The sequence below is a fragment of the Leptinotarsa decemlineata genome, unplaced genomic scaffold (assembly GCF_025532065.1).
Source record: "Leptinotarsa decemlineata unplaced genomic scaffold, Ldec_3_MD MMD2_tig00000505_RagTag_RagTag, whole genome shotgun sequence".
Classification (NCBI taxonomy): Eukaryota; Metazoa; Arthropoda; class Insecta; order Coleoptera; family Chrysomelidae; genus Leptinotarsa; species Leptinotarsa decemlineata.
Genome location: NW_027412549.1, coordinates 17,838,592 through 17,853,573, shown reverse-complemented (window position 1 = coordinate 17,853,573; position 14,982 = coordinate 17,838,592). Strand labels below are relative to the sequence as shown.

The following is a 14,982-nucleotide window of genomic DNA, read 5'->3' as shown; positions in this document are numbered from 1 at the left end:
ATGTAGATGATATCACCATTACCATTACATCTTAATTTTATTCATCGTGAAATCCACATAATTGAAATTACATAAATTTATCAGACTAGTCAAACAGTTTAAAATACAAAGGGTGCACTTTAAGATAATTCGAGACTTACACTATACTTACACTGATACATTCAATCTATATTACATCTAAAATTTAAAAAATCATTTATGTCATAAAAAGCATGACTTGCTAAAAATGTTTTAAGTTTGTTAAAATGTTTTTTGACTCTAGAGTTTTGTCTGTATCCAATATGTCACCGAAGTTGTTATAGCATTTAACTCCTATTTGTTTGGGAGCATGTCGTGCAATTTATAAGCGTGAAAAAGGTTGGTGAATGTTTAATTTGTTTCGTGTATTATAAGAGTGCAAATCAGCGTTTTTTTGAATGTTTGATTATTTTCTTTGACATACATTATAAGTTGCAGAATATATAAACTTGGTAGTGTTAGAATATTTTTGGGAAAGAAAGTTTTTGGCTTTATACTACTCCATCTTGATACAAAAATAGAAGAAGGATGAGGGAGTCTTCCAAAGAAAGGAACGAAGTAACTCTATACATGGATGTGTAGATCATGCAAAGAAGTACTTTTCAGACACAAACTGAAAGAAAGTCCTCCTGAAACAAATATTTCTATATGAACACTGAATTATACAGAAGATACTTTTCTCTACTCAGTTCGTATTTCAAACATTCGTTGTGGAATAAAAATCAGATATCATTCACATGAGTTCTACTTTAAATGAATGGTAACAAATTGCACTTACATAGAATACTGCCATCCTCACTGGTATACACTGATGTTTCGACAAAAACTTTCTTTCCCAAAAATTAATCACTCCTAAAAAATATAACCCCTTCAATTCAAATAGAATATTTTTTTTAAAACCTCTTTACACGATGATGTTGGGGTCATTTTGTGCATGGCTCGTAATATTCGTTTCTGGACTGTAAAAAACTGTAAAAATCCATATATACAAGCTTTAATACATGGGGTGATACTGTGTCTCTTATATTTCGGATTACATAACACAGAGAACTTAGTTTTGTGGTTACTGTGTTCACGTGCATTTTCCATGTGAGCTTTGGATCTAATGTCACCCCCAGGAATTTCATTTTATCAGCGACTTCAATAGATTTGTTGTCAATATGTAAATGAGTATTGGAATCAAATGTCATATTTTTTGGTAGAAATCGCAAATATCTCGTCTTTTCTGCATTCAATGTTAGGCCATTTTCTTGACACTATTTAATAAATTCAGCGAATACTTTGTTGCACTTCTCAATGAGTTGTTCATACTGAGGATGTGTTAGTACAAAATTTGTGTCATCTGCATATTCTATGATTCTATCAGGAGTACCACATGTTCTGTTAATAACACTGATAAAAATGATATGGTATGTTTCACAGGAATGAACAGACTAAGTTCTTGAATTTCATCAATTCTTTCCACCCTTCTATCACATTTACTATGGAGATAGAAAAGGATGACTAAAGTTTACCCAATTCGTAGAGATAAGGATAAAAGTTATAGAACCTTAACCTACTTAGGCCAACCCACACCGAATATTTCAAATTTTCCGCACAACATAGGTGTAAATATTGCTATCAAAACCAACAACTTTGGCATGCACATAAAAATAAGGTAAATTTTCGTTATGTGGACACCCGGCGATTTTGAAAAAATTTTTGACTGTACTTACGTATTTTGATGCGTAGATTACGAATCCGAAAGAAAAAAGCGGCGCTCTCCCTTATTTAAAAAGTTACGGCCCTTCAAAGTTCAGAAAAGGGCAACTTTTCAGCCTTCTTTTTCACTAAAAAAAACTGTTTAAAAACACAAGCATTTATTCACTAGGTCACCTTTACACCTTATTCCTCCTTCTTTAACACTTTTCACTTCAATAATCAACATTTTTCTTATGAAAAACTTTACTTCAGGAATATGGACTGCATCAGTCGTACCAACCATATCATTAACCTTAAAAACGTAAAATACAGTGATATGTAACCAAAAAGCAGCTCCGTACATTTTTTAATATTTTTATAAGAAAAATGTTGATTATTGAAGTGAAAAGTGTTAAAGAAGGAGGCATAAGGTGTAAAGGTGACCTAGTGAATAAATGCTTGTGTTTTTAAATAGTTTATTTAGTGAAAAAGAAGGCTGAAAAGTTGCCCTTTTCTGAACTTTGAAGGGCCATAACTTTTTAAATAAGGGAGAGCGCCGCTTTTTTCTTTCGGATTCGTAATCTACGCATCAAAATACGTAAGTACAGTCAAAAATTTTTTCAAAATCGCCGGGTGTCCAGATAACGAAAATTTACCAAAAATAACAAAGATTTAAAGTTCAGTTTCAGAAACATCGGGAATGTATAAATTATCATGTGGGTCATGTCAATTGTTTTTCAAACTTTTCAAACACTTCGATAAATTTCTTACTTCGCCAATCAGCAACAGTTGAAAACAACTTAATGATATACCACCATTGACTTGGACGATCCAAAAGCACAAAATTTGTACTTTGTAAATCATGAATGATTCAAAGTATGTACAACAAAGTATTGAGAAAATTGGAAAATTCAATCAAAAGTTTCACGAAAGTTTGTCTTAACATAATAAGTAGTTTTTTCTGATAACCTCTAACTGGACTTCAAACGCATACCATAATGACATAATATTTGTGGCTTTTGACGCGAATTTGATTTGAAACGAATTTCATCCAAATAGCTGTATAACAAAAAAATTGTTTATGTGTCAGTATGCGTTCAGTTTACATTAAATAATTCTATGATCCGTTGCAGAGTTAAAGGTTATTCAGTTCAAGCGCAGTTTGTATTAACGTGATTCAAAGGATATTAAAAAAGACAATCATACCAAAGTTTGCTATAAATGACTTCGATTTGTGATATGTTACGAAATCAGGATCGTTCAGTTCAAGGCAGATTTTTCATAAAAATGTATCGAATATAAAACATGAAAAACTAATTAGAACTGTATTGAATAAGACCTATAATTATTTCCATTATTGAATATATTTAGTACATTGATGGATGTAGCCTTCACTACCTGGTAGGGGATCATCATGAAAAGTGGGAAATGAAACTTTCTATGTTTTTTCAATACTTTCATTTGTAACTAACGTTTTTTTCAAACTAATACAATGAAATTATACAAAAATAATATTGTGTCAGTTTGAAAATGTCCTTTAAGGCAAGTGCAGTAACGACAGATACAAATAAAAGTGGTGAAAAAAAAAGTTTCATTTCCAATTTTCATAAAGGATGAGTAGATAAGAACTATTGTGATCATTCCCATATCGATTTCAATTTAAAAGCCACCAGTAGGCAGCTGTTTCAGCCTGTTCTGCATCGTCAGTAACGGGCAGGCGGTCCTCGATTGAAGACAAAATGTGAATAACCAAGAAGAGCCCTTAATAAAAATAACTGCGTAAACGCAAGCAAGACTTAAGTGAAACCACCTATTGGTGTGACACCCAAGTCAACTTGCCAAGTTTTTAGGTCAGTCTTGTTGGTTTGACCAATCAACTGACAACCAAATTTCTGCTACCGCAGTTATATAACGGGGTCAAATCGCACGATTTCGGTGGTCAGTTCACACTTCAGTCAGGTTAGTCAGTTCACGTTTTCCTTCAGTTTCTGGGTCAGTTGAATTTTGTACGGGTTCAGGCCGAATTCTTGTGAGCGACGCGAAATCGACTGCGTTTTATGCCTTAGATTCAGCCGTGCAGGGCTTTTACGCCTCTGGTTTTGGTGAAACCTCACTTGAGCGCAAACGTTTGCTAAACCTGCTCATGGGGGGTTAGTTCCCCCACCTGAGACAGATTCTGCATACGCCGCAGCTCTCGCTCCTGAACTAAATTCACAGTGAGGTCAGTTGGAGTCGTAAACTCGACATCCATCTCCTCTGTAGACTCGCTCCTGAACTAAATTTACAGGGAGGTGAGTTGCAGTCGTAAACTCGACATCCATCTCCTCTGTAGACTCGCTCTTGAACTAAATTTACAGGGAGGTGAGTTGGAGTCGTAAACTCGACATCCATCTCCTCTGTAGACTCGCTCCTGAACTGAATTTACAGGGAGGTCAGTTGGAGTCGTAAACTCGACATTCATCTCCTCTGGAGACTCGCTCCTGAACTAAATTTACAGGGAGGTGAGTTGCAGTCGTAAACTCGACATCCATCTCCTCTGTAGACTCGCTCTTGAACTAAATTTACAGGGAGGTGAGTTGAAGTCGTAAACTCGACATCCATCTCCTCTGTAGACTCGCTCCTGAACTAAATTTACAGGGAGGTGAGTTGCAGTCGTAAACTCGACATCCATCTCCTCTGTAGACTCGCTCTTGAACTAAATTTACAGGGAGGTCAGTTGGAGTCGTAAACTCGATATCCATCTCCTCTGGAGCTTCGCTCCTGAACTAAATTTACAGGGAAGTCAGTTGAAGTCGTAAACTCGACATCCATCTCCTCTGTAGACTCGCTCCTGGATTACATTCTACAGGAAGATCAGTTGGAGTCTTAAACTCAACATGCATCTCCTCTGTAGACTCGCTCCTGTATTAAATTCTACAGGAAGATCAGTTGGAGTCGTAAACTCGACATCCATCTCGGTAGACTCGCTTCTGATCTAAGTTTACAGGGAGGTCAGTTGGAGTCGTAATCTCGACATCCATCTCCACTATAGACTCAGCGTTAGAAATAATTTTTAAGTTCACTCTGTCCATAAAGGTCCCACGAGTAGCTAGGAAAAGAAAGTCAATCACGGCAGAGACCCGCATTACCGTGACAAGGCGATGCTACGACAAGAGTGATTGATACTGTCAGCATAAAAATTGTGTGTCGATGAAGTCGACGAAGTTCGTTTTTGCCTGGTCCTGATTGGCGAAGGTTCTACCGGTGAGAAAGTTATCAAAGTGCAGTATCGGACCTCTTCTGCTGACCAGTATCTGCTGCTGCTGCTGACGAAATTCTCGGTACATTTCCCCGATTTCCTCACAATAGAGCTCTGCTCTGATCACACCAGTGACCACCATACAGTGAAAATTATCAGGTGTAATATAAAAAGAATAGGTCCCGAAACCGAGCCTTGAGGGACACCAATCGTGACTGCTCGTTTTGTAGAAATAATATTGTTGATAGAAACGTACTGACTTTTTGAATCGAGGAAGCTGTGCAGCCAATGGTGGGGAATACTCCTTTTTCCATCTCTGAAGTTTATATAGTAAAATAATATGATCTACAAAGTCGACCAATTTATAGCTCATCTTCGAGGCTGAAATCTCCGGAGTGGAATTTCGCAAAACAACGTCATCATCAAATGCCTGTTGATTTTTCGTGCAGTTTCAGCAGCGCTTTGTTTCAATTTGAATTCGTAGAGAAAAACTCTTCGAAAATCGCTCAACGGCATCGTATAGTAATGAGCTGAAAAGAAGGAAAATATTGAAGAAATTTGGAAAAAATGCGTCCTTGGACGCAACATTTTCAATCTCACATTTTCAATCACACTCGTTATCACCATTTTCAATGGTGATAACGAGTGTGATAACAACGCAGACTTTTTTCAGTGTAATGATTCCAATAGCGACGGTGAACAATCCTAAAAAGAGACACCAGTGAATAAGATTCGGATGCATTCGAATATTGAAACACAGAGAGTATGTTTTAATATATATATATATATATATATATATATATATATATATATATATATATATATATATATATATATATATATATATATATATATATACATATAACAATATATATAACGAGGGAAACAACGCAAGATGCGATGTAATTCAGGATTACCAAAACCTTTAATGTTCATCTAATAAAATCATTGAAAAAAACAATATATGACTGTTACAAAAGCAATGAGATTCCTACTGCTGAAATCATAAGGAAGAAATGAATACTTCCGGCCATAACGTGAGCTGCTGTGACAAAACTCTTCAGAACTGGATGAAGAAACTAGGATTTAAATTTGAAATAATAAACAAACGTCAAGCAGTTATCGAAAGCAGAATAATAGTGGAATTGCGTAACAAATACTTGAAACAGATAACTAATAATAGACAAGAACAATGCCAAATTTTCTATTTGGACCAAACTTGGAATGACACTCACGACACAGTTACGAAAGGTTAGACTGATGGTTCGAGAATGCGTACGCCTAACATGCCTGCAAACAAAGGATCGCGACTAATCATTGTGCATTGCGGAGGAAGTAAAGGATAGGTTCCGAATTATCTGAAATTATGTGGAAAAACTGAGGACTGCAATGTTGACTATCGCTAATATTTCCGAGGAATGGTTTGAAAACGCATTGATCTCAAATAAGGATGTGAATAGTGAATTAGTTCTTGACAACGCTCCTCTATCGTCAAGTATATACCACAACATGGAGCTACAGAAACACATGACATTAAGAATCAGGAGTATGTTAATTGAAATGCGGAACGTATCACAAGATATATATTGGTCAAAGTGGCAGTACATTAAGGTATCGAATCCAGGAATATCATATGAGCTATGTAAATAAGAAAACTAGTTCAACATATTCAAATCATCTTTTAGAAAAAAAATCATATCTTCAACGAATAGTTCGAAATTTCACACATAGAAAGTAAAGGTTTGAAACTGAATCATTTGATAGCAAGGGAAATTATTAAACTTAAAAATTCAAAAATTCTAATGAATGACCAACTGGATTTGAATAGATCACCATTATTGAACTTGTTTTCTTAAAAAAACCGATGAAGTATTATTATTGATGTAGAAGTGATGTAATATGCTTCAGGTAATCATAATTGAGGAGGTACCTCAGGTATATAAAAATTATAGAGGTTTAGGTCATTTGATGAAGGTAGTCTCAATTGTAGTTACCTGTAGTATATAAATATTAGCATAAGAAACAACTTGTAGTATCCAAATCACTATTGAAGAAGCTACTGTGTTAGCGAATCATGTGATATATTTTTTCAAATAAAGTTTGTGGATATCAAATCGTGAGATGTAGTTTTTGAAAAAATGTAGACAGGAGTTTATATTTTTCAATTTCTATTCTGGAAAATATTCTGTTATGGGAAATATTTTTTCTGGCTTATCTTCGCCACAGAAGTGTTCCGTGAGAAGTTAGGTAATGCGAAAAATTCTAACTATATTTTTTTTTTCAAAATTTGAATTTTTTTCAGTCTAAGACTGAAAATATAGAAATAATATTTGATTATGGTTGTAAAAAAATTGTTAGGTTCAGTCACGATTTCAGTTTATGAAAATTTTACTGTGAAAATCATTTATTTCTAACCCCTTTCACACACACTCGATGAATGTGATAAAATATGCGTGTCAAGTAGTTTAATAGCTAATGTACATGAGTATGTTTGGTTCTGCGCGCTTCCATAACTATTTATATGCAAGTTCAGAGGGAAGAGCATTAATCTGAAGAGAATAACTTCAATCATCAACGTGAGTGGTTCGATGAGAAAATAAGTCACATCACATGTATTTCGTGTGAGAAATGTTCATGATGGGAAACTGTGTTATGAACTTTCTAGTTTTTCTAGCGACATTGTGTGTACTAGCTGCATTTTTTGTGCAGTATCGATATGGATATTGGAGGAGGAGAAATGTCCTTTATTTGAAACCTACATTTCCTTTGGGAAATAACACTTGTTTCCTTCCCAAAGGAATATCTCTCGGAATGGTTTCTAAATATTTTTATGATGAATTGAAGAAGATGGGATGCAAGATCGGAGGTAAGAATTTGAAAAACTGGCTCTTCACAGGAAGAGGGAACATTATTGTATATTTCTATGATTTACACGGAGTGATTTTTCAAGTTTAAATTTCAAGAAGACTCAAACTTTGATACTTCATATTATTTTTTAAGTATATAACTATCCTCAATCTCTCTTCAGTGGTCGGGAAAGTTTCATAGTGAATTTCAGGTTTTGAAAACGGAAAAAGATTGTTTTCCGAAACGTCGACCACTGATGAAAGAAAGTTTATACAGGTTGTAACATAAGAACGTTAAAATATTCAAGTGACGTATTCCTGAGACAATTTCAAGATAAAAAAGTCTATATAAACTTTCGACCGGAATTGCTTCGTTTCGGAGATACAGGGTGTTGGTTTTGATTGTTTTGTTCGTTTTTCAAAAATAGCTTTTGCAAAAAATGAGTTATTTACACTAAATTTGGTACCTAGGGTTTTTTGACATGGAAAATCATAATTTCGTATTGATTTCCAAATATTATCTACGATTATTTATTTCGAATTGCCATAACTTTCTTGACAGTAAACTTTTGGCACTTTTCATGGAAAAAACCCAATTCTTTCTGATCCATGAAGTATAGAGATTGCAAAAACATGCGAAAATAGTTCCTTTTCCAAATATTAAAGATATACTCTGAAGGGGATTTCATTTGAAAAATGACACTTGAAACTTTTTTCAGTAAAAAATCTAGTTTATTAAATTCTTATTTGAATACTTCATATTGACTACGTTATTCATTACAATATTTTCAGGTTCATTATTCTCGTTATTTATTTATTCCTTATCTTGAATTCTCTATTTAAAATCTTTCTGTTTAAAATTCTAGTCATTTATGCATTAGTTTTTGTCTCTTCGATGGCTTTTCTTTATCGTTAGACAAAATTAAGATCGCCGAAAATTTCGATCAGCATTATAGCGATTTGGGAAAAACTTAGCAAATAATATACCAAATTTACAAAATTATAGAGTTGAATCGGTCAATCTGGAACACACGATGTACCGATACCCCACAAATGAATTCGAAATTATGGAAACAATAAAAATACCAAAACCAGAAACTTGAAAAGAAGTAGCGAATGAGATATGCTTTTGTCCAGTTATTTATCAGATCGTGAACAGAGTGTTGAAATTGATGGTATCCTAAGTTTTTCCAGAACTGTGACCTATGGTATTCCTCAAGGCACTATCTATATGAATAGTCTGTTTTTTTTAAATATCACTGGTCAAACTATCAGTTTTGCCGATGAAACTGCCATTTTGTACACTTCTTCAACTTGGCAAAATATGAAAGAAACCGTTGAAGATGATTTTCCTAAAATTTATATTTCCTAAAATTTCAATTCAATAGATTAACTGTTAACCCTGCCTCCGACATGTGTACCTTTGTAAAATTTGTAGACACGTGGGGTGTGTGAGACCCCAATATGATTTTTTTTGTTAAAAATAACATTATTTTGAATTTTAACATAGTTGTTATGAGAATTCTATACTTCCATATCTCTTTTCGCAGTAAAATAATTTTCGATTTACCAAATCGAGCAATAAATCGTTATATTTCGTCTTTACCAAAACAAAGGGTTCTTTTAATGGAAAAAAATATAGATTTACTCGAAGAAGTCTTTTGCACATGAAACGACTGAAAGAATATCAAATTACTGGTTCAAACAGATAATAAAATATCATAAAATAGAATTAAAAAAAATATCGAAAATCATTAAAAAAAAGTTACAGATCATTAAAATTTGCCATTTCTACACAAGATTTGCAGTACATTGGACACGATGGCAATCTTGACACCTTCCTTGACCATTTTGTTTAAGTCTTTTGGATGGAGATTCCACAGTTTCGCCTCTGATTTTCGAAATCTGGATATTTACTAACGATGCTAACATTTTCGATCTTCTCATCAACATCATATTCGTCAATTTCATCATCACTTTCTCTTTCATCCCATAAGGACTGAAGACGGGCCATTTCTCTCTCATAATCACCAATTTCTATCGAAAAATCTAAAAAACTACTCGATGTAGTTTCCTTTGAATGTGCACGATTTTGGAACGCTTAGAGACACGTAGGGTTTCGTGCACCTCAGTTGCTTTATAACAGGTATGATTCAAACATACGTCAAATATGAGAGTGGCGGCTATTTGCAGAAGTTACTAAATACATCCGTCGCTGGGGCGCCAATTTCGAAAAGTTATGTGGAATTTTCTACGGCTGGGGTATATCACATGCAGGGTTAATTAAAAAAAAATGTCACTTACCATTTACATCTTATATGAGCGGATTACCGAACTTAGGTCCACTTAAAGTAGGCTTGAACAAACAAATTCCTTCAGCAACATCGGTGAAATACTTTGGTGTCACGATAGATCGACATATGAAGTGGGATTTACATATGAAACAACTTCTCAAAAAATTAAGAGGATTTCTTCCAAAATTTAGATATCACAAAGAATTCATGGACATTAGACAATTAAAAATGAATTATTTATCGCTAGTACAATCATATTTTACAAACGGAATTTTAGGATCGGAGGTGTTAGTGATTGTTTCACAGAAAGCGTAAATGCGATTCAAAAATGGATTCTGAAACTAATATTTGCCCACACACGTGACTATAGTAGTGATCTCTTATATAAAGAAGTTAAAATCATGGACATCAGATAACTTTTCTGCATGAAAATATTATTACTCATTGAAAATAAAAAAATTATATTACAAGTTTATGAACATGCTCATAATAAACGAAAGAATGATTCTTCTATATTTTTATCCCGATGTGACAACGAAGTGTCAATTACCTGGCACCAATAATATATAAGCAAAAATCTCATGAGATTCAGAAGATTGAAAAATTTAGAAAATTCAAAGATTCTTCAACTGAGTGTATTCTCAAGACGGGACGTAATATTTTTAGTAATATAAATTGTGAGTTTGAATTTGGAAGAAAGAAAAGGGGTTCCTCCTGATTATGTCATTTACGGAAGTTTGAAATTTACTCTACATGTAACTTATCAAAAAACCCAAATATGATTTTACCTGGATGTGTTATTATATCACATAAAAGCAGTTTTAACTGCTTCTGTGATTTTTCTGTTTATTTGTTTTTCACATGTGTTACATTGTTTTGTAAGATTTTATTTTATTATGCAAATAAACATTATTATTATCATTCGATGAACCTATCCGATTCTAGTAGATCTTCAAAATCTCAAAGACCATCATCGTTTTCGTCTCCAATATTTTTTTTTAGTCTGCATTACATAAAAAGTTTTCGGCAGCCACATTTTAGATTGTTACATCCAGTTTCACAGGTGCAGCAAATAATTTTCAGCAATATTTCCAAAATTTATTCCTTTTCTGTGAATTTGGGCACAACGCCACGTCGCTTGATGTCGCTTCCAGCCCTAATCTGTTGCTGTCAGTTCCTTACTCAGCCAAGTATAAAGCTGATAATATGCCCTGTAACAGAAGAAGATACATTCCCAAGGCTAATTAGCGCTGAAAATAATTGAAACAGAATTGTAAAGTTATGCATTTGTTCATTTGTGATTGGCCTCAAGGTAGTGAGTTTTAAACAAATACATTGTTTATAAGCAATTCGAAATTATTTTTTTTTGGCATTATGTTGATTGAAAAAATCATGATTTTTAAAAAAAAATAGTTTCTTAAAAAAATGTCTTTGTTGCTAAAAAATGCGTTTGTTAATTAACAATCGTTTTTTGCAACTAAATATTAAAATTAAGGAACCGTTTTTTTTAAACCAAAAATTCTGTTGTTCTTTAAGGTTTTGGAAAAACTTTTTTTATTCTTTTTTCAATTGTTCATTAAAAAAAATGTTATGAACAAATTATATTTATTTTTTTCAATACTTTAATATTGTGATACCTTGATACTTGTCTTTTTCATTCGCTCCTTCGCTTTTATAATTATAATAACTTTCAAACTATTGCAGTTATGATAAATATGCTTGAAGTCTTTTTTGTTCATTATGAATTTATTAATAATTTGAGCCTTTTACTAAAGTTGTAATCCTATTATTTATTTTATCATTGATCGTTATTCATTAAAAAAAGACATTTTTTAAAATCTTTTCAACGTAAACTTCGTGTCATGTAACAATAAATCATAAGGATTTTATGAAAAATAGAATAAATAAAAAAACACATAGTTACTTTTATTATAGAACGAAGTATTGAAACAAAAAAAATTGTTTATAACCATTTTTTTTGAAAACAATTAAAAAAAACGGTTCCTTAATTTTAATATTTTGTTGCAAAAAACGAATCTTAATTAACAAACGCATTTTTTAGCAACGAAGAAATTTTTTTAAGAAACCATTTTTTTCTAAAAATTATGATTTTTTTCAATTAACATAATGCAAAAAAAGAATTTTCGAATTGCTTATAAACAATGTATTTGTTTACAATGAATTTATTAACAATAGCTGTGAAAAATTAAAAAAAAAAATTAAAAAAAAATAGTTTTTAGCCATGAGACATTCAAACAAAGAAGAATTAGAAAAAAAAATTGTAATGTATTTTTTATAAAACTATAATTTTCAATTGTCAATAAAAAAATAGAAAATGACAATTTTTTCATTTTGGCAACGGTAATCTATTTTTTTGCCTATTAAGGATAACTTTACCAAAAGAAAAAAATGCCAGGGTTTTAGTTTAATAATTATAGGGATTTTTATATTAACTTTCAATTCAGAAAAAGTTATTAATTAACAAATTTATAATTAACGTTAAAATTGGGATAAACATTTTTTGACTGCGGAATATTGTTTATTGGTGTATCCCAACATCACATGAATTTTTTCATTCCCCAATATTTACATTTAATATGTTTAAATAATTTTTTTTGTTTTTATGTCAGAGTGACGAAAGGCGCGCGGAAGCCAGACTACTCGCTTTTGGCTCTATTTTCAGGGCTCTGTAAAAATTATAAATAATCGAGATACAGTTTCGAAAGTCGGGACTTTTTTTACGCAAATTCATTGATCTTATCAAATCTTTTTTCAAATTTCCTTAATTTTGAGAATTTTCCGAGATATTAAGAAAAAACTAAATCCCCATTTTTTTTTCACCTAATTGTTAATAACTTTTATAATTTTCATCGGCGCGTTTTCGGACCTTTCCTTAAACTTTCTAGGCAAAAATACGAATCGAATGACACCTTGGTCGTAATTTTTGGACTGGGCTGAAAAATGTCACCAAAAAGAGCTAAATCGAGTACATATGAACCAGACTATGAAGGTGTGAGTTATGGCCATTTTGCCTACTTACCCAAAAGTAAATGGTTACATAATCAGCACATTTCTAATAAAATACTGCCTTATATAGGAGGTGCTAAAACTGTCGCTAAATTTTGAACCATCCATTCATTATTGTTTCATATTTTGTTCCAGGTGTCTTTATTGGCATCGATCCACAGTTGGTTATCGTGGATCCAGATGTTGCCAAGGATGTTTTAACGACTGATTTTGCATATTTTGTGGACAGGGGAATATACAAAACTTCGAGCGACCCCACGACTGTAAATCTCTTCGCTCAGGAGGGATTAGAATGGAAAACTACAAGGGTATTCATATAAATATATAACCTAAACTCTTCTATAACGTGATCTTATTGAGTACACTGATAAAATGGAGCTTCACGAAGCGAAATTTTTTTTCAAAGATTATTTAAACATTTTTTGTGGTCTTCAATGAAAACGGAAGTCAAGTAAGATATTGTTACGTAGGGACTGGTGATAGGTGAATAATTAATCAGACAGATACATCGTTTATTTGTAACAAAACACAACCACAAACGAACCCGAAAGAGAAAATTACATGGTAACCTCGAGAAACTACCTCTAAGTTTTTTCTCGATCAGCGAGGAGACTCTAGAGCGGGTTCAATTGATGGGACGCTTCAGCTTAGTTCGAGAAACTAAGGAATTCAATTCTCAATTATCGGAAATCATCGACTTTATGTTGATGATAGACACTACCTTGCACTGGGCCAACCAGCCCGAAACCGGTCTGCAAGTATGTTCCAATAATTGAAAATCTATTGCGACAGTTGTTACCGCCAACAGCAAATGCCTTAAGAATCTTGCACTGACACCTGTCGGATTTATTCAAACGCCATTCGTGGTATTAGCCAGGGGATTATATGTTTTCTGATAGGTGTCAGTTCATTTACTACAGTGTATAGTTCGAACAGTATTATCTGAGAGTAAAAGAATATCAAGAATGCAAACATGTCGCTACATCAAAGAAAGCAACATAGTCGTCTCGAGCAAATAGCATTGCAATTCACCCACAAAATTATTGAGATATGTCTACCCTCTATATCCCTTGAGGACGCCGCTAACAAGCCATTAAAATAGGAATATGCGACAAAGAACGCGAAAACACCGACAAAGAATACGAAAATACCGCAGAAAGAACTGCTCGATGTTTTTTCTGATATTACGTTTAAGATAATTTTAATAGGCGTCGGACTGGGGGTAATAATATACATTTTCTGTTTAAAAAAAAACCGTTTAAAATCTGTTTTTCCGTTAATCAGCTGCCGCCCCCATACGAACGACAGCTCTCAGAAGTTGAGAAACTTGTGCGAGCTAAGGACTAAGGTCTTACCTTTTAACGTGTGATTCCTTCTATTGATATATTCTGTATGATGAGAAGTTAATTAAAATTAGGTGAAAACTGATTTTGTTTAAATATACCATTGTGGGAAGGACAATTTATATATGAAATATTTTTTTATTATTTAGAATCGTTACCTTCTACAGATCTATAAAATAATCAGAATATTGAATTCACAAATAAATATAGATGTAGAAAGGGCAAAAAGTTACTGCATTTGATAAATTAGCTTTTTAGAAAAAAATCAATTTTGTCATTAACTTGAATTCAAAAAAATTGCAAATCAAAAGAAATATGTATCATCTGGTGACGTTTTAAAGACTCCATCCATTTTCTTTATCCAATCTATTTAAATTAAAACATTATAATTTGTAGTTATGATTCGTCTTTTGATGTAAATGAAGTTGATATTATTATTATCATTGATACTGACAATATCAAATTGATCGTTGGTATGACAATGAAGATGGACAAAGTATTCGAAACATCACCAGATAAGTATACAAATTGATTAG

At 32.9% G+C, this 14,982-nt stretch overlaps 1 protein-coding gene across 1 annotated transcript in view; it reads left to right on the top strand.

Annotated features, from left to right (window-relative positions):
• The first annotated feature begins 7,442 nt into the window (after nucleotides 1–7,442).
• The window catches only part of LOC141481836 (cytochrome P450 6k1-like), a 43,384-nt gene continuing 35,844 nt past the window's right edge, over nucleotides 7,443–14,982 (top strand). The window contains exons 1-2 of the mRNA XM_074174103.1: nucleotides 7,443–7,802; nucleotides 13,239–13,411. Of these exons, the coding sequence (XP_074030204.1) occupies nucleotides 7,565–7,802; nucleotides 13,239–13,411 (411 nt within the window). The 5' untranslated portion in view covers nucleotides 7,443–7,564. The remainder of the gene's footprint in view (nucleotides 7,803–13,238; nucleotides 13,412–14,982) is intronic.